This window comes from Camelus dromedarius, chromosome 1 (assembly GCF_036321535.1).
Source record: "Camelus dromedarius isolate mCamDro1 chromosome 1, mCamDro1.pat, whole genome shotgun sequence".
Taxonomy (NCBI): Eukaryota; Metazoa; Chordata; class Mammalia; order Artiodactyla; family Camelidae; genus Camelus; species Camelus dromedarius.
In genome coordinates, this window is record NC_087436.1 from 95,760,150 (window position 1) to 95,781,107 (window position 20,958).

Sequence of the window (20,958 nt, forward strand, 5' to 3'; positions counted from 1 at the left end):
GACTGTACTTCCTGGGGCCCCTGTGAGGATTAAATGCAAGGGTGCAGAGAACAAGAGGGACGTGGCCCTGCTCCCAGGGGGCTCTGTGGGTGGGAGAGACCATTTCAGACCGCTGGTGTTCCTGTGGTTCTGTTCCATCCCATGGGGTGACAAGCACTCCAGAGCAGAGGGCTGGAGGGCATGGCGATGGTGGGGCTGGCCAGGGTCTGGGAAGGCTGCTGGGAGGAAGTGAACTTCCACCTAAAGCAAGCAGAGAAGAGGAGGCGCGAACAAGGCAGGGAGGGAAAAGGATACTGGGCAGCAAGCACCATGGCCCACAGGCCTGGGGCTGGCCATCAGGAGAAAGGACGAGAAAGAAGTGGAGCCTGTAAGCCGAGGGCACTAATGCCGGGCTGAGCCCTGGGAGCCAAGGCCACGGAGCCAGAGACGTGAGGTTTCTCTCTAAGGAAAACTCAGGAGGCAGCCTGCGAGACAACCCGGGGTGGGCAGAGTCCAGGGCACGTGAGGACGTGAGTCAGGAAGCTGGCACCAGAGACCAGGTCCTCAACTGGGAGGGCACTGGTGGTGCAGGGGCGAGGGCTGGGTTCCGGATTTGCTCCCAAGACAGGCTGAGGACAAGGAGAGAGGGGAGGGCAGACTGACTCTGGAGTTTCTGGTAAGGAAAACTAGGTGGTTAATCCAAAATAGGAATTGACCAGAAAGAGAAGATTTGGGACAGAGGGCAAAGAGTCAGCAAACGTATGCCTGGACCTATAAAGTTTGGGAAATTTCATAAATGTGACCAGATTACAGTAGTTCTGCAATCTTGTGACCGAAACCCTTGAGGGAAATGCATTTCACAATTCAGAATTTGTGAATTTTAGAAAGGTAACAGTGTATTTGTTGCATATTACGTAACTCCTAGAAGGATCAGGGCAGCAATCTATAATCAAACACACTTAGAATTTTGCAGCAAAACACAAGAAAAGCCACCCTGACGAGAACAGCAAAGTCTGTAAACAGCCTCATGGAACTTCCAGTCAAATTTTGCCTCCAAAATATAGTTCAGGACTTGGTACATTTTGCCAAAATTAAGTTACAGAAAACTTTGGTTTTCATATTCATAGCTTTTGGAGTTGAGAAAAGGCAGACAAAAGATTATAGATCTGTATTAACTTCTATTAAAACTTACAAATTAGGTGAGAGTATAAATAATAGACTATTTTTAAGGAAAAGCATCTTTTCCATTTTGAAACGTACAGCTTGAATCAGGTTCAGCAAGTGCTGTTCAGCTTTGTGCCTGGAGGACTCTCTCTCAGGAAAGGGACAGCGGGGCACCTAACTGGACAGAAGGGATTAATGCAGTACACAGAAAGCTAAGGGGCACGAGGCAGGGATGGTCAGGCTGCACTTCAGCACTAGTTTCCGAGCCATCAGATACTTGATGAGAAGGAAGGAGAAGCTACGTGGGTGCAGGGCGAGCGCACACAGGGGCCGGGACTGAGCTAAGTTCCCCAGGCCCTGACCCACTTCACCCACAACCTCAACGGCAGGCATTACAGTCCCCCATTTTTAATAGCTGAGGGGGAAAAAAAAAACAGGTTTTTTAGAACTTAGCTTAACATCTTACTTAAAGCATCTGACACATGAGTTCTGATGAAGGAAGAAAATCTTCCTATGAGGATCTGTCCCCGAGGCAGCATGGTCAAGTGCACAGGGCACACGCACCCCAGGAGGGACCATCTGGTCTCTGTGAACCTCGGTTTCCTCTTCTTCACGAAGGGCAGAACGCGCACTTTGTGGAGCCGGGAGCACACGCACAGGGCCTGGCACAAACGGTGCGGTGAGCGGCGTCGGGTCAGGTCCTCGGGTGCGCCGTGCAAAACACACACTCAACACAGCTCCCGGCCAAGACAGGAAATAAAGGGCACACGTACCAAGGCAGAGGAACAGTCCTGAAGAACCACTGCTCTACTGACTAGCACGTTCCACCTGAGCCTGGAAATCTCACTTCTAACAGGCGCTGAGAGGCAGCAGAAAGCTCGGCCCCGCACCCGACTCCCACGAAATCTGGCTTTGACGAACACGTGGAACTGAAAGTGGGTATGAATCCCAAGTAACAATGGCATCAAACACTGTCACCGCCCAGACGCACCGGAACGTCTGTGGGCCCCAGGCTTCCCCGTCTTTACTTATTATCGACACCAGCCAAGTCTTCCCTGTCGCAGAGTCTCGGAACCAGCACTGATTTTCTTTATGCAAAAAAGCTGCCTGCGCCAGCCTGACCAAGCGAAAACAGATGTTCCTGTGTTTTCTGAGATCTTCAAATGCAGAGACAGTAAGACAGGCCCCGGCGCCCCTCCCAAGCTGGGGAACAGTCACGCCGTCAGCTCCCGAGGGGAGAAAAGCAATGACCGCCCATCTGACGTTGAAATGCAGGCTGTCTTACACTCAGTTCTAACTGGGGGAGACACTGTCTTCCTGTGTTACATTCTCCCTGTCACTGGTTTTCAATGCTGGTCAGCCTAAGGACCTGCGGCGGGTCTCTGAGACCCGTTCAGGGGTCCATGAAGTCCTCCCGCCCTTTTCTAACTGTATCTATGTGAGGTCAGCTTTACCTCATATTTTTCAAACAACATAATCACAACAGACTGAGTGCAGAAGCAGATATGAACATTCAGCCGATCCTATTACGCCAAAGAGATTTGTAAACATGTAAAACAATGCCACTCTTCTCACTTTTTTTTAATTTGGGAAAATAAACTTTTCATAGTGATGTGTTGATATGCATGAGTTTATTATAGTTACTTTAAAAGAAATATGCAAGTATTTATATTAATAGACTATTTAATAGTAGAAATTAAAACTTTCTCACAGTTTTCATTTCTAACATGGTAAATATTGATAGAAATTATCCACATCAACAAAGCTCTTTGGGCGTCTCAGTACTTTTAAGGGTGGAAGGAGTCCTGAGGTCCAGAGTCTGGGAAACGTCGTCCTAGGTGAACACCACAGTCCACCCGCACTCCTGGGTACACACCAGGCGAAGGGAGGAGGCAGGCCTCATGGGCAGGAGATGGACCAGATTTAAAATATTCATGGACGATCGCATTCATACAATCCAGTGTTAAGTACTGCAGCCCTAATTTAGAAGGCACTGGGCCAGCACCGGAAAAGGAAAAAACCATGTCCTCTGAAGACTGTACACACGTAGTTCACCCGCAGCAGGCGAGTCTCAGGCGGTGCACACGTAAGGCGGCGATTAGCTCCGTGCACCTCACTGCTCACACACGGGCCACCCGCAAAGTGTTCGGTCTGCGGTGGCGCTCTACGGCTGACTAACAAGCCTCTTTCCTCTGCTTCTTTCACAAAGACCCTGGGGATTTCTGCCTCTCTAGGGAATGGTGCTGACAAATGAGCAAGGATTGTAATCCTAAAACTCCCTGGATCTTGGTTTCCTCATTTGCAGAAGGAAGAGTAATCCTACAACCACAGGAACTCCAAGGCTCCTCCCTGGCTGAGCGCGCAGACCTCTCGATCTTCTGTGGCTGCATTTAGCTCTGAGCAGAATTTCGGACTAAAGGAAAAATCCTCTTTGTATTACTCTTCACAACTTTAATTAAACAGTTTGGTGATCAATTGTTCAGTGTCTGTCTCCCGCACTAGAATATGTGCTTGCTAGAGTGCCCGGAAGCACCAGGGGCTCAGGAAGGATCCATGGGTCACCACTGAGTGATGTGGGGCTGCGGGGCCGGGGAGGAGGAAGGCAGAGCTCCGCTGCACACAGGTTACTTTTCAGAAACACTTGGCTGAGTCAAACGGCTGCTGAAACTGGCTCCTACTGGCCTGTTCACATCTCTGCTCAACTCCACATCATATTGGTAGCTTCAGTTCAGCCAAAGTGAGAGTATTTACACCATGGAAATCTGCAAAAATTGGCATCAGCTTCTTTTGAGGGGTTGAGCTGGTTGGTAAATACTTGCCAGCACACCCCTGACTGGCTGGAAGGACGTAGGGAGAGGTTAGGCCTCTCAGAAAGCAAGGGAGGTCACCCCACTCTACTCTACTTGCACCACCCGTGTTTAGTTATATAACTTCAAGGTTAGAGAAGATTTTTAGAATGATCAAGTAAATTTGATCTCATGGTGGGTTCTTGATATCGGAGGCAATGGCAGACCCTTTGGAATCAGGTGTGTAGCTTCTGGCACAAAAACTTTAATTAGACTCTTAAGCCATGATTTTTAACTGACTCCCATAAGGCAAGGTCCCAACTGGACAGACAGGTGTGTCCCGTAACAAGACTGCTGCATGGCAAGTGCTAGGTACTTTTCTCTCTTTTGCCATTAATGCTTCTTAGTTTTTCACCCAGGACTTCAAGCCAAAGATGAAACAGAAAGCGGTGCTTGCCACCAGCACTCATCTGCTCATAATGAACAGCCCCATCTACTACTCAAAGCACATGGCACCCCGCCCCTCATGGCAAACGAGCAGGCAGGGATGGAGGAGGGAGGCGCTCTCCTCCGCCCTTCCATGGTCGGTCACCTTAAATACTCTCAGCTGATCCTTCAATTTGCTGGCTCTTCTCCTCATCTTTTAAGGATTCTAAAACAGCAAGGAAAAATTCCCTTTTATACTTGGACTATAGCTCCTGTTCTTCCAGACACCAGGCAGGTTTTACACCTTTGGTTAAAACACGTTAAGTGGAAGCAAAAACCAATACAACAGCTGCCACACTGGATTCTTGATCCAGATGTGTTTTTGGATACGTGCTCTGTCTCACTGCAGCCTTGGCGTGCCCAATCCCACTTCGGTGCCACTGACAGCAAGTCTCTAGAAGGCCACCAAAAATGGCTACTTCTGGTCACCAAAAGACCCATCAGACCTCTGCAGGGTTTGTAAACTAAGCCACCACTTTACCTAGAGAGCACATTAAAACGATACGTAATTGATGTGGGGCTGATTAGGAGCAGTTTCTAAGTCTGCTCTCTGATTTAATGGTGTCCCTACGTTTCTGGACCCATTCAAGGGTTATTGTAGCTAACCTCTCCTATCATGGGGGAGGCTGGGCAGCCTCCCCGGGGAAGCACTGTCTGCGGGATGCCCGGGAGAGGAGCAGCTGACACGGTGGAGGGTGACGTGGAGCCTGAACAGGGTCTCCAGCTCGCTGCTCAGTGTCCCCCACGGCCTTTCATGTGGCCATGACTAGATGGAGGCATAGCCACAAGGCAGGATGCTGGGCAGCACCAGGCGCCCCGCCAGGAGGGTGAGCAAGAAAAGAGAAGGAAGAAAGATCACAAGTACCTGAGGGCGGCACAAGGTGGGCAGGGGGAGGTTCCCGAACTAGGGCCTAAGTGTGATCTGCTAAGTGTCATCTCCTCTGCTGTTTTCCCCTGGCTGGGCGTGGCCAACTCTGACAGCATTTCTCCACCTCACCAGAGGAGGGAAAGCAGTGTGGGTCTGCAGCCCGCAGGGCCAAGAAAGACAAGCCATACGGTGTCCTAGAAGGAACAATGATACAAAGACTAAGAAGACCCAGGTTCTAGAACTTCCTGCCACTGAGCAGGAGCCTGTAACTTGGGCAAAGCACATAAGCTCTCTGTGCCTCATTCATCACCTCCAAAGTGGAAATAATATGTGTCCAAGATCATACAGGGCTGTGCAAAGTTGAAATCCAACAAAGCTAGAGAATATGGTTCACTGTCCAACTACAAAGTCTAGTGTATTCTTGCTCTTTGGAGGGGAAAAAAAAATCTTGCAAAACTGATTAGATTAACAGCTAATTTTAGAAAGTAAAGCAAAAGGCAGGAATATAAACATGCATGAAAACCCAAAATACATCCAACCAACAAGCATTCTGTTCTGCTGGCCAGGATATGATGTCACTTTTTAGGAAACACTGAAACATGATTGGTTTTTGCTCTGCCCTGCACACCTCTGTTGGGCCTTGAGTGAGCCACAGTGTAGGCTAAATAAAAAGCGTAGACAAAACAACTGACTTGGCAATACCACCTTGGTGAGAGGTGAGGGGGAAGTAATGGGCAAAGTCTGGAGGAACTTCTAAGTGAGCCCTCCCTGAACCTGGCCAAGCAGAGCCAGATCCTGGCAGGCAGGGCACAGGGCCTACTGCTGGGCTGGGCCAACACTCAGGTTCTCCCAGTTCAAGTGGGGAGAGAAGGCTGGGCCTGGAGGATGCCTGGACACAGGCAGGGCGGTTACCTAGGCAACAGCCTCTCTGGGGCCCTGGGAGGGCACAGAGCGGGCATCCACACTGGGACCATGACTGGAGAGAAGCCAGGTGGAGAGACAAGGCTGGCGTAGCCGGGGAGGGGAGGGTGCACCCAGCCTTCGGGGGTGCAGAGCGTGAATGTGGGAGACAGGCGGGGGTGAACAGGATGTGAGTGCAGCCCAGCCCAGCCCAGGAGGAGGGAAGGCCAAATCTCAGCTCACACACACCCCATGCCAACTAGAGGAGAAGCTGCCGCGGGCCTCTGGGCAGGGGAGGCACCTGAGGTGCGGCTGCACAGACACAGCTCCCCGAGGAGCCTCGCTGAGGCCCTTGCCTCATCTGGCCTTTTCTTCCCTCTGCAGAAAAGTGACTGTCTCTGAGCTCCAGGGGCAGAGGACACATCCCGCCCAATGACAAGAGTACTTACTGAAAGAAAAACGAAGAGAGGAGAACATCTGAATCAGGAGGGGGAACATGTCCCCTCCCCTCCCTGGGAGGGGGGCGTGCAGAGAAACTGTCCGTACCCCCCTCCGCCCGTTCAGCCTCCTACTCTCAATTTATTTTTCTCTTCATTTCACATGGTAGGAACATGATGTCATTTTTCCTGTTACTCATCACATTAGCAAACACAGCTACTGCCAATCCATAAAACTGCTTTCCTCGGGGTCAACAGGCCAAATGGGCCCCAGCCCCAGGCCTCACATTTTCACCGTCCCCAAGGTGCAATCATGGCCTGTCTGCATCACCCGTCACCCAGCCGGTCATCTCCTAAGGACACTGGGGCTCCTGGTGCAGAGGGCCTGAGGAATGGAAGGGTCTACTGCAGCCCAGAGCCAGAGTGGGCTCAGGTCCTGGCAGTTAGCCGTGTGGCCGTGGTCCACAGTTGACCTCTCATGCCTCAGAGAGCATCCTCATTTCTTAAAAAGGATACAGGTCCAATTTCCCAGGGCTGTTGCGAGGTTTGCGTGAGGCTGGGATGCTAGTGCCTGCCTCATATTCAACACCAAGAGACTTACTGAGCACCTACTACACGAAGGCTTCTGTCCCAGGAGCTGGGGTACAGCTACAAACAGCCTTGGACCAGCCCACAGAGGGAGGGCTACACCCTATTGGGGAGAAAGGCCATAAAAAGGCTCTGCCACATAACTGAGGACAGTGATGGGGGGCGGTGGGGGGAGCAGAGGCCTGGAGTCACACTGCACGGCAGAACAACAGCCGTGTCACTTCAGGTATTTCTTAACCTCTCTGCATTTCACTATTCTCAACTCTAACTAAGGATAGAACAATACTTCCCTGATCGTGTTGTGAGGAATTAAATAAAGAAGTTTAAGTAACCTCGCACATTTGGCCCAAGGAAAAGTTAAGTATTAGCTTTAAATAGCAATAATTGTCATAATGATAAACGTGGTATCACGAGGGGAGCGTACAAGGTGGGACAGAAAGGCTGAGCAGAGTCACCGAATGCAGCTGCAGGTGGGAGAAGGGGCCATGTCAGGGCCAGTTTCTCAGGGGGACATTTAAGCTCAGGCCTGGGGAGAGAGGCCTAGGAGCTGCCCGCTCCGGCTCACCCTCAAACCTCGAGTGACTGTAAAGTCCTCTCTCCCTCCAGGATGCTGTGTGGTGGGAACTCAAAGAGCCAGGCCTCCGTGGGGCCCAAAGCACTGGCTGGGGTGGGTGTTCTGGAAGCAGGACCACGTGCTCTAGAAGTACCAGGGCCGAGCTCCTGACATACGAAGCCGGTGGACCTCCCCAGGGGACAGAGGCCCCGGTGAGAGGCAGCAGGAGGAAAGGAAGTCCCCACGTGGGGTCACTGACAGGTCTTGTGCATTGTGATCACATCCTGATTCCACAAGCTCTTCACCGTGCTAACCGCAAGTGTACTCAATACAGTTTCCACCTTAGCGTTTTTAAAACTGTTTAAGAGACAAGATTCCTGCCTATTTGCAAAATATAATCACCCAAGGTATACACACAAACTGCCTTCTACAATTTTTCTAGTAAATCCTGTTTGTAAGCCATAAAGACTAAGGGGTGCCTCCTATAATTAAACGCAGCTGCAGCCCTGACACTTGCGGTTTCCAGGATGTTTCTTCTGTTGACTACAAACCTATCAATATCTGTATTACTGAACTGAACGACGGTCACAACTGGGGCCTCTGCGACCCTCCCCGCCCCCCGCCCCAGGGCTGACCAGAGTTAACAAGCTGCCCAGTTCAGAGAGGGATTTTTATACATCTGAAGCAGACATTTGTGATCACTCTAGGGCTTTGTTGATTAAAAGTCTCAGTAGTAAATTTTGATTGCTAAACCTAAAGACAGATCACTAAATAACTTGGACAGTCTCTCCAGATTTCTCAAGTGAGTGAAAACTTCCATTTTCATGTTAAATAGACTGCAGACTCACCGAGGTCGATGAGAATCGCGTGCTGCTGGGAGGTGAGCTGTTTTAAGAGCTCTTTGTATGGTGTGTCCTTCGGCTGCTGTTTGCTGGGAAACTGGTGCTTCAGGTGGTGTTGCTCCGCGAGGAATTTCCAGATTTCACCCCGGTGATGCCGTGGCACACCTTCACAGGTGGGGGTGGGAAAGAGAGAGAGACTTCAAGTACAGAATACACCTTAATGATAAAAGCGAGCTGTGTTTCATGCCATTGACCCAAATTCTCATTCCATTATGAATTAACAGCACAGGAAGGGAAAGGAAGCAAACTTGCTCCCTTCCTTCCTTCCTTCCTTCCCTCACCCCCATTCTCCCCTCACTTTCCGACCCCCTCCCACTTTCCTTCCACCTTTCAAGTACGCATGTACTACGCTCAGACTGTTAGACTCTGCAAGGGATAAACTGACCAATGACATGAGCCCTTATCTGGTACCAATTAATAACGTCCCAGGGAAAGAAGAACAAGCGTGCAAAATACGGCGCCAAACGTGGCCTCAGAGGAGGGACAGAAGCAAAGTGAGGTGAGTTGGGAAGAAGGAGCTCAATGGGGGAAAAGAGAGGAGACAAGTCAGAGGAGGGAACTGGACCGCAGCACATGGCGCGTGCGTAGAGAGAGCAGGTGGCAGTCGGGCTGGAAGGGCTTCGCTGGAAGCAAAACTGAGGGCAAGAAACCAGCAGTCTACTTGGTTACTGGAGGGAACCACTGAATGCTCTTGAGCTGGGGAAGGAGGAGCTGCACCAAAGCTGAGACTCTGGAATACTGATTAGACATCCTTCTGGAGGATGGGCTGGAGGAAGGGGCCAGAGGTTAGACAGGGATGGTCTGCTTGAACGCGTCTTGGTGGGCACTCAACGTGGCCCTAAAAACAAGAAAAATGATCTAAGAGCCCCTACCTAATGTTTTAGATCTGATTAATCTGAATACTTAAAGTACTTTAAAAATGTCTAAAACTAAGGAAAGTTCTCTTAAAATCAATGATGTTACTTAAGGCAAACCTCATTAGAAAGTGATGGTTTTCAATCAAAATTCTCGAGTTCCTGATTCTGCTGTGATGAGGCCCAAATGTGGAAAAGGGGAGCAAAGAAAACTGCAGAATAAGCCACCAAACCCTTCTTATCTCTCAGAGGCATTCTCTTAGGAGAAAAGGAGCCTCTGAATCAGGGATTAACCTATCTTTCCATCCAGAGAAAGAGCAGCAGCGACAGTCACTGCGAGGCGACCAGGCGCTGTCACCACCCTCCACACTTTACATCACCCCATGACCTGCTGAGGGAGGTACAGCACTGGTCCACGTGGTAAAGGGGAGGAACAGGCCTCCCGGCTGCTGAGTGGCAGCCAGGGAAAGTGACTGCCAGCTTCTCTCCAAGTTCTCCCTGTCGGACAAGCACTACTCAGACAGGAACTGCGGAAAGTATTTTACGTTCTTACCTGGCAATTAATAATAAAATAATCATTTGTGGATTTGAACCAGAGAGTCCACTTCATTTATTACAGATCCACATGGAACTACTCAGAAAGCACCACTCAGCCCTTGCCTGGAAACACAGTACAGTAAGGAATTCGGTTTTACCATGTGGGAGAAATACAGGGCCACACTTAATTGTGGCCACATCCCACTTTCTCTGTTTATCTCAGAGTTAATTAGATGACTCTGTGTAGTGGGTTGAATGGTGACCTCCAAAAAGGTATGTCCAAGTCCTAGTCACCAGAAGCTGTAAATGTTACCTTATTTGGAAAAAGGGTCTTTGCAGATATCATTAAGTCAGGGGAAGATCATGAAATGAGATTATCGGGTGGGGGTGGGGGGTTGGCGAGCTATATCAGTGACAGTGTCTTTACAAGAGTCAGCAGAAAAGAAGACAGGAAGAGGCAGAGACTGACGCGGTGCAGCCCCAGTCGAGGGAGGCAACAGCCACCAGGAGGTGGAAGTGGCCAAGCGCAGCGCTGCCCACACCCAGACTTCAGACTTCTGGCCTCCGGACTGAGAAAGGAAAACTTCTGTTGTTTTAGCCACTAATTTTGTGATCATTTGTTACAGCAGCAACAGGAAACTAATACACCCTGACAGATGCCTTTTTATGTTATTTTAGTTCTTCTCTCCCTACTATTCCTGCTCATGGGTGTGTGTGGGTGTGTGTGTGTGTACAAACCTCATACTTCACACCATATTAGAGGTAAATGTGGGCTGAAAAACAGCATGTTAAGTGATTAATAGTGGGGCTTTTCACAAAATAATTTTTTCAAACTGAGAAACTTTCCCAAGTTATGAGACGACCAATTTCCCCTTATTACTAAATCATTCCCAGTATCTTATCAAACCTTTACTGTTGGGAGGAAAGGAATAAATGGCTGTGTCACTGGACAGCACCGCATATTCTGGTATTTAAGAGAAAGCTTAGATTTTCTGATTTAAAAACAAAGGGTCACGCAAATCAGAGTCAATATTTTTGCTAAGAATGACCTGGAACACCACTCCCCATGCTCAGTTTTGCCTCGGTTCATAACTAGAGAGAAATCTGGCAGTGGACTGGGGCCTGCAGGCAGGGTTCTGGGCGGACAGGAGGCCACCCACCCCAAAATGTAAAAACCTTTTAATTTTTACTGACTTTAAAAGGTAATACATGCTCATTATTTAAATGGGGGGGGGGGGGGGGAACAAACCAACCTTCTGAAAACACAAAGGGAAGTGAAAAACCACCTAACTAGAGGGAACATATAATTCACCTCCCAAAGCAGGAAGCTTCTGAAAGAGAAGGGGAGGAAGGCTACTAATTATTGTACTGGGACAGGTTGTAAAGCAGGTACCCAGATGCACGGCCATCCTGCCCACAACTCGGGCATCTGCACACATGTCACGGATGTCTCTACACACACACACACACAAACACACACACACAGAGCTGTACAGGAGACCATGCGGTCCTCTTCTTTTCCATTTAACAACTTACCTCAGACATCTCTGATGTCAGTCAACACAAATCTACTGTGTCATTTTCAAGGAGTATGGGTGTGGTCACACGATTGGAGGTCTAGGGGTTCTGCTTTGTTTTTTGGCTACTAAACAATGCCACAATAAACATTCTTCCCACTGCAGTACATTTTTGACTGATTGATTTCTAGAATAGGTTTCTATACATGTCAGTGCTGGGTCAAAGGTGAGCACTGTTTGCACCTGGCCCATACTGCCAACTGCTCAGGTGGCCTCTTTGCAATCCCATTCCTCGAAAAGTATGCTCCAGATTATAAAGTTCTACCTTGCTATCTTTAGAGAAATCATTTAAACCCAAAGTAAACTTTGAGTTATTTAAAATTCCCTAGAATTATTCTTCCTTCTCCCAGGTTGACGCCCTAAAATCCTGCCACTCTGATCCAGCTTTAACTCAGGAAGTTTACACATCTCTTTCTTTCCATCACTTAGCGATCTTTAGATCATTAAGAGGAGAGCCTTCTTATCCACACAGGGTCTGTCTTCTCTTTTAAGGGCTCAGAAGTGACTTGGCCTCTAACTGAAAGGTCAAAGGTGAGATTCTGATTTGATCTCGTTTTAATTCTGAGCTATGAGATGGACTGTGGTCATTTGTTTGGAGTCGTTCAGTCTTACATGTTGAAACCAGCTGAATGATTGACAAATCTCCTTTTACAGTTACAGATACAAAGTTTCTGCCACAGAAAGTGATGTGGTGATGTCAGGGGATACTCAAGGAAATTCCAGGGTACCCTCAGCTCACCTCTGTGTATAAACTGTCCAATCATCCATCCCCAGCTTCACTACCCAGATTCCAGATACTCAGAGTACTTCTAGTTAGTCCCTCTTATAAAATGCCTGATGAAGACCAATATATATCCAGGTGCCAGGCTTCTAAGAAGCTCAAACATTTGGGACAGCTGTCACAGAACCATGCAATTTACCCTGTGCAGAAGCAGAGCCACCTGAAGACCATCATCTAGTCAGCAGTGAAAAGACTAAAGACTCATTCTATTCTCTGCTTTCTCCTTTTTCAAAACAGCAATCTGGGGCCACATGGTGCAATGGTAAGCCTCCAGCAACTGCTATGGCACAAAGAATGTGAGAACTGGAAGAGAGCCGTGAGATCCTCTGAGAGGTCCATGCCTCTCATTCTACCAGCCACTAGGCCAGAGCCCAGAAAAGTGAGGCCACACTGGGAGGTGTTGGCCGATTCAGAACCTGAGGCCTCACCACTCACCACGTTTCTAGTCTCTGAGAACAGTACTACCGAGGCACTACTCAACTGTGGGCAGGGCTCGATGGTGGCCAGAACTCTAGCAGACTGGGATGCAACCAGCTCCGTGGCCCTGGGCCCATTACTCAACATCTCTAGGTCCAAGTTTTATTACCCATAGCAAGGGGAAAGTCATAACTAGTTGTAGCTACATGTATTATTACTAACACTGATGCTCTCCAAACTCAGATAAAAGTTAAGTAATACCTAATAGACCATGCTAGGAAAACTGCTTTGCTGTATTTACTCTTGGAGATAAATAATGCTTGTGTAACTTCGTCCACTGGACTGCTGATAAAGTCAGAAGAGAACCTAAAATTTTTACCCGTTTGCAACCTTTATTCTAATCACCTGGTTATTCCTGCCTAGACTGACCAGAACTCAATCAGACTCAGAAAGCTTCCAAAGAAATGGTTCTGTTTTGCTTGAACACTAACAATCACTGAAGAACAATCATTAAGCTCTAAAATGCTGTCAAACTATCTGTATTGAAGGACAAGTTTTTCTGTTCTTTTTAAATGTTCCAATCCACTGCAGGTCGATACTTTGATAAAATACAGTAAAAATGAATTAGAAAAACGAAATGGGAGGAAAAAAGACTGACAAAATACGGAAGTCCACATTTCTTTTATTAGGACCACTCTGCCAAACTGCTGGGGAAGTTCCCAGATGCACAGTCCCAAGTCCCGCACTTACTCTGGATCAGTAACTGTCCGGACCCACACACAGTCAGCAGGTCACACTAAAACAAAGAGCACGTACCGTCCACTCTCCAAGGCCTTCCAGCACAGCGGACGCATGTGGTGTGCTTCTCACAACCACCACTGTCATCACCCACATCTCACACATGTGGCGAGTGAGGCTCAGAGAGGTTAAGCCATTTGCCTAAGATCACACCGCAAAGCAGCTGGTAGAGCTGGAATCCAAACCTGAGACTACCTGCCTAAAGTCTGCACCAGGCACTCCGTTGTCCCCTGAGAGTCCCCAGAGGGAAGCCACACAATCCATGGTCAGTGTACTATTTAACTCAGGGTATCATCACATCATTACCCAGTTTGCAGCATCTGAGCCCTTAGGCTTTCCTTTGTCTTCTTCCTATTTCTTGGTCTTCTGGGCATTTTAATTAATTTAATTAAGAGGAATCACGAAAGGTGATAAAACTCAAGTTAATTAACTAAGACATCTGGAAACAGATTCGGTAAAGACATGACAAACAGAAGAGAGATGGCCACTGAAATTGGACTTTAAATGTTTTTATTCCACACGCCTCCCCGGTCATCAGTGAGGGCGAGGCTGCCAGCTGGACTGGTCCCCAGGTAAGCTTACCTTGCCCAACAGCCGAGTGCATTTTTTCCATGTCAAACTTGATTTTCGATCTTCCTGGAGTGGCAAGCATCTTTTCCCATACTGTAGTTACTTCTTTAAGACAAGGAGTGATTTCTTCATAATCAAGCTTCAGGCGCTTGTTCAGCAAATCATTTTCAGAGGCTGGAACAGACGATTTCAGAACACGTTAGTGAATGCTACAGCCACAGGTCTCCTATTTCGTAACCCGACTGCCTGCACATCACCCGCCGTGATGCTGAGGAGCTACAGCCAGCGTAACAGGTCCTCATCAAAGACACTGACACTGCCCCACCCCATTTCCCTACGTTGGAAAAAGCTAAACAGCTAGGAGGTATCCCTGATTCCTACTGCCCCAGTGAACTCTTGTTGGCTGCACTGCTAACATACGCCCACACCTGTCTGGTTCGACCCATCGCCACAGCTACCCTACCAACCATAAATGGCTCGAGGGCAGGAACTATGTGTTAAAATTCCCAGCTCCCAGCATGGCTGGATCACAACAAAACTTCGTCTAAATTAGGAGAGGCTCTCCGAAGATGGTTCCTTCTTATTTAGAGCCAAACCTCCTTTAGGCAGCTTCGACCCTTAGTCATGCTTCTGCTGCCTGGGGCTGAACAGAATCGAATCAATCTGACCTTTTCACATGGCATCTCCTCAAATATATGAGGATAGCTATTACTTCCTACCAACCTTATTCAGTTCATAGCTGCATTAAGAAGAACTGTATCTAAATTACCAAACTGGGGGAGACAAATCAATAAAGGAAAAATGTAAACTGACTCTTCTAAGAAGGATTAAAACTGACAAATTTTTGTCACTCCCACCTAAAACTCCTAAATTCTATTTAGACACAGCAGTAATGCTGTTAGTCCCGATATCCATTCCACACCACATCTCGAATCTAGACTGTGAGTTTTTTAGGAGAGTAGGTAGGCTACATGGCTAAGCATAAGCCACAAGCTCTGCTTCTGCGGAAACCTGGCCTCATCTTATAAATTAGTCATGATCCTGCCCCAAACTCCCAAGATGCCAAGCAGCATCCTTCCCATTTTACAGCCACATCCTGATTTTCTGTGGCTGTCATCTGCAAGAAGATTGGCCAGGATAAGCATTAAGGTTTATGACCTACGTGATGAACAGAACTGCCTTTTTGCTTTTCAGCAAAAGTCTCAACCAACATACACACGATTAAAAGAGCTGTGCTCCAAAGCTGTTGTTTAGCTGATGGAACACTTAGAGATGCCATCGCTATCAAATCTCTTCTAGACACCTGCTTTAATTCTACCTTCAAGAACATACAAGAACATGGTAGAAAAATAGAGTCGGGAGAAAACGGAGGGTTCACAGATCTACCCCCTCACTGCAGCCTCCCCTTCCATAGCAGCCTCACAGGTGACCCGTCTCTCAGCTTCGATACCGGGCACTGGAGAGCCCACTCCATCCATCAGTAGTTTATTCCAACTGCTCAACTACTTTCATATCAAAAGGTGTCACTGCTTTGCATTTGACTCCCTGTTTCTGGTTAAAGATGACATACTTATTTGGAAAATGAACCTTACCAGATTTGGTGTCTTAATAACTTTCAGCTTTATATAAACATCACAATAAAAGATGAAGATTTGCAATTAAGGAGGAAGTTCAATGAAACATACTCTCATACCAAACTGCTCTGGGCAGGGTCAGCATGCACAACCTGTACAGCCTCCCTTTCAAAGAGCGCAGTCAGACTTCCCGATCAAAATCCTCCTTATTTTATATCCAGGCAGCTCTAGACACTCCAAGACCCATGCTCTGGCCATTATACCACCCAGGGTACATAAAAGTTAGCTTCTTAGCTACTTTAAAAATAATATTTTTGGTTAAGTGACTATGGAAATAGGAAATGAATAAAATCTAAACTTTCAAAGTTCCTGTCTTATTTTGATACTAGTGTAACCCTGGGCTCCTCTGAGTTGTAGGCTCCTCTTCAGGCCGCTCTCTGCCTTCTAGAGTTGTCAGCGGCATTAAGTGAGTCCATACTAAAACCTTGCTATCAGTACAGATAGAGCTCAGCTCACTTGAAGTTCAGCCCTCTGTTTTTCAGGTTACCCGCAACTCACTAAAAATGCACATAGAATGAGGTTATAAACTTTAATGATTTATGTAGGATCAGTTCATACTTAACACCCAGGCACAGACTACGGCTGAGAACAAAGTAGGGAGAGCGAGAGAAGAAAATAAAACACTTCCTTCAGAGAGTGAAAGCTTACATTTGAAGGATGCCTCTCAGAAGATTTAATTTAATACAGTTGGTGAGATTATCATCACACCTCCAGGAAGTAAAAAGTATTTACTTTGAAAAAGCAAACAGGTATTTAATATGTATGTGTATACAGATGTTAGCGTATCCTGATCTTTTTTTTTTTCTGCTTAACATCTGATGTGCTTCACTTCGAAGTCAGAACAAATTAAATCATCAGGCCTGTTCAATATCAAAAATGGCAAAGCAACCTTGCAGCTTCTGATTTTCCTTCTCCATCCTGAGGAGCAATATCTGTTGCAGAATGGCCTTTTGCCACAGCTCTCGGAGTTCACGAGACGTCCTTTTCTTTTCTTCTGGGACGGGGCCAAAGGGTCCATCTTCACAAACTGGCTCAAGAGGAGATCGTGGGGGAAGCTCTCCCAGCTCTGAATAATCTGGGGAGGAAAAAGGGCATTTCTGAATGGTCATTTTTCAATTAAAATTTATATTTATACATAGTGCCAAGTCAGAAAATTCTGCTCATTCAGATACCACATTATGATAGCACCAAATTTAAAATTCAAGTTTTAATATGCATTGAGAAACTATGCCTGAGCCACAAAACAAATAAATCAAACAAATTATGCGTCAAATAGTAAGCAAAAGCAGTAGCAACTGAGGAAATGGTCAAGGACAGCTACTTTTTAAGGTACAATGTTTTTATCTTCTTCTGAGTTAATGACTGTATTATTGATAACAACAGCAAATGTTCATACAGTGCTCACTCTGTACCAGACTGTTCTGAGGGTTTTACGTATAATAATTTAACACTCAACCATGCTAAGATGTAGGTACTGCAGCTATTCAGCTGTAAAGAGAAGCAGACTGCAGCACCAATGTCTCAGCGCCGCGCCTGGAGCCACACGGCTAGAAGTCACAGAGCCAGGGCTGGGACCCGAGCGGTCTGGCTTCATGTACATTCTCAACCACTGTGCTATAAGGCTATGTGTTTTAGGAGAAGATTAAAACTTATTTAATAGCCAATAATAATGGTGACCATTATCAGATCCTCTACCAAGTGCTGGGCACCATGCCAGGTGTTGTATACGGACAGAATCATTTCATCCTGATGCCAACTCCAGAAAGCAAGTATTAGCCTGAAGAGGCAACTAGGGCTCAGAGAAGCAAAGCAGGCTGCCCAGGGTGAGACACTCAATAAGCAGCTGTGCTGGGATTCCAACCTATGTCCACCTGAGTCTGAAGCCTATTCTTTCTGCAGACACCCCTACAACCCAAATGTCTCCGACACCGTCGATTTTCAAATTTCTATTGATTAGCTAAAACCTCTACAGCTCAAGCCTGTGCACCTTTCCTGACCACAGACACCACGTTGCTGGTGCACAGTGTTGCTGTAACTCTCCAATGCCTTTTGGACATGCACGGGGAACACCCCACTGGTTCACTGCAGAACTAGCTCTGGGGGCAGCGGAAGTTCCCACACAAGTGGACCTCACCTGGCACAACGCATTCTTCACATGGGCCATGAAAAGCCCGTCACACGCAACTTGAGTCTCACAGCCACCACAGGACAACACACAATCTCTCCCACTCAATAGCTCCCACACACTAACATGTTATGATTAATTTGCAGACAGTCTTTACCACTGACTGTTCATTATTCTTCCCTCAAGTTGGGGTTGCTTTCCCACTATGAATTAAGCACAAGCCACAAAATGTTCAATTTCCTAAAGTAACTTGTCTATCTTAACTCCTCTTAAAAATACAGGATAAAAAAAAAAGGATAATAAGCCATTAAGAACGCCTTACGACCTTTTTAGGCATTTAAATGCGTATCATCTCATTTCTATTTATGCTTATTTCATTATGAGCTTATCAAATGAATAAATTAAAATCCTACTTTTTTGGAGGTAAGAAATAATAGACTATGCACATTATGGGAGGATGCTCATGTGCAATGGTCAATATAAAAAGCAGGAATCAAAACTGTCTATATAGTATGGTCTCAATTATAAATGTTATGAGAGGCAGTACAGTTTAGTGATTAACGGGCCTGGGGCTAGGCTGCCTGGGTTTTAATCAAGACTCCTCATTTATTGATTTCATGATCTTTAGCAAGTTTCTTAACCTCTTTGGGCCTCAGTTTCCCAATCTGTCAAGTGGGAATAACAGCACCCCCCTCACAGTGGTGTTATAGGGATCGAGTTACTTAACCTATGTCATACGAACCACCTAAAACAGGGTCCAACCAACAGCAGGAACACAGCGAATGTTGGCTCTTATCATTTGCTATCACATATTCACTAAAGGGCACAGAAAAAAACACCGGAGGGAAACACATCAAGATTTAGCCACTGAACACTGCAAGCTCTGAGAAGGCTAGAATCCCCTGTCAACGAGGGCTCGCCCAGCACCAAGCCATCCCTGGCACCCAGCAGGTGCTTGATAAACAACTGTAGGAAGAGAAAGGTAGGTGCTGGGTTTGGTGTACTTGCTGTTCTTTTTTGTGTTTCCGGTATTTTCTAAATTTGTGACAGTAAAGATTTTCATAATCAAAAAATTAAAGAAAAATAATGCAAATCTGTTCTGATTTAAATTAAAGACTGAAAAATGTTCTTGGCAGGAGGGTATAGCTCAGTGATAGAGTGCGTGCTTAGCATGCACGAGGTCCTGGGTTTAATCTCCAGTACCTCCTCTAAAAATAAATAAACCTAATTACCTCCCCTTACACACAAAAAAATTTAATGTTCTCTTGCAAAACAGAAGACGAATCACCCTTCTGACAACCTGTATACTTAGGATCACTCATTATTGAACATGATATAGTTTAAATTCATCCCTTTTCACAAAGAGTTTTAGTCCATATGCTTATCTAATCTTAACTCTGCAGCTTAAACTCTTCCATTTGAGCCCTTTCCTCTCCTTTTTGTTTTTTTCTTTCGCCATCTTGACTGTTGAAATTCTGCTGGGCCCTGTAGTCATGATTCAAGTTCTGCTTTATCTCATGTTGGAAGTATTTACATTCCCTCCTGTGAGACGTCCAGGCTGACGTGGTCAGTGCTAGAGCCGTGGTTAGAGCAGCAATTTCTGCACACTTTCACGTGGACACAGAAGGAACCCAGGGACCAGCCAGTCAACAGCATTAGGGTTAATCTGGAGATTCTTTCCCCCTTCTTAAACCTCACCCATAAGCCGGGCTCATCTCTCCTAGTCTCCTTCCTCAAACCACATCCTTCCTGTATGCCTGTGTGTCCTGAGAATTCCTACTACGTGAACTTTCAGATTCCGGAGTAATGATGAGAACAGTGCAGGCGCGCCTCCTGTGTGGACGGAGCACGGCCAGGAGTTTAGGCTGTTTGGTCCCCTGGTCCACTTACTCTCTGGCAACTGGGTTGCTGACAAGGACCACAGTCTACAGATGCTTATGAAGCTCCAGTTTCTGTTATTTTCCTATCTGGAGAAATTAGACCTGCCAAGAGTACAAGCACTGTTTGGTGATGACGACCGCGCGACCGTGAAGTTTAAGACATAAACTGCCTGCCTAGGGTTCTCTACTCTTGCCTTCTTTTTCTTGTTGTCAATCACAGCTCAGTCTGTTGAGCCTTTACCATGTGATGAGTCCTTGGCACAGAAAAGTCTGTCTGTGGCAACCACCTCATGAGATATGAGAAACTATCTCCTTTCTACAGCTAAAGTAACCATGGTGCAGTGCAGTTTCGTAACATGGTCAAGGTGACATGGCTTGTAGGGGTCAGAGCCACGATCTGAACCAAGGTGCATTCTCCTCTAAAGTAAGAAATGTCTACCCAGTGCTCCTCTAACTTCTAGATGCACACACATAATGTGGGTACCTTGCTAAAATGCAGATTTTGACTCAGTCTGTCTGAGGGGAGCCTGAGAGTCTGCATTTCTATCAGGTTCCCAGGTAATGCCACCACTGCTGATCTCAAAGCACACTTTCAACAGCAGGCTCCACACTACATTTTCACTCCTCACTCCCTTAGGTACCCCTACACACTTATCATCATGTCAGCTCTTTATTTTCCTTTGCTGTTACCACTAGAACACCGTTTAAGAGCTGCTGTCAGCCACCTGGATTTAAGCCTTTACAAGTGGTCAGAGCTTCTCCCGACCTTGGTCAGGATACCAAGGCCAAGTGCAGAACACAAAGGATTATCAGCGCTAGTGTTAACTTCACTTCTGAATTAACTAAATAAAAGCTAATCTCCCCTGCAAAGCTCAGCAAATTAACCTAACATTTTAAGCAAGGTTTCTTAACCTCAGGACTATGGACACTTAGGGCTGGATAATTCTTTGTCACGGGGGACCGTTCTGTGCATTGGAGAGTGTTTATCAGCATCCCTACCCCATGACAGCAGCATCCACTCACCCCAGCAGTGACAACCAAAAATCCCTAGACAGCGCTACACGTCTCCTAGGGAGACGGGGGACGAGATCACCCCCAGTGAGAACCCCAATTAGAGTAAAC

General features: G+C 46.9%; 1 protein-coding gene across 8 annotated transcripts in view; it reads right to left on the bottom strand.

Annotated features, from left to right (window-relative positions):
• Window positions 1–20,958, bottom strand: part of TBC1D1 (TBC1 domain family member 1) — a 192,375-nt gene that overhangs the window by 22,157 nt on the left and 149,260 nt on the right. For all 8 annotated transcript variants that reach the window (XM_031436029.2, XM_031436020.2, XM_031436072.2 and 5 more), the window contains 3 exons: window positions 16,721–16,906; window positions 14,210–14,371; window positions 8,610–8,768 (listed from right to left, as the gene is read on the bottom strand). In XM_031436029.2, the coding sequence (XP_031291889.1) occupies window positions 8,610–8,768; window positions 14,210–14,371; window positions 16,721–16,906 (507 nt within the window). The remainder of the gene's footprint in view (window positions 1–8,609; window positions 8,769–14,209; window positions 14,372–16,720; window positions 16,907–20,958) is intronic.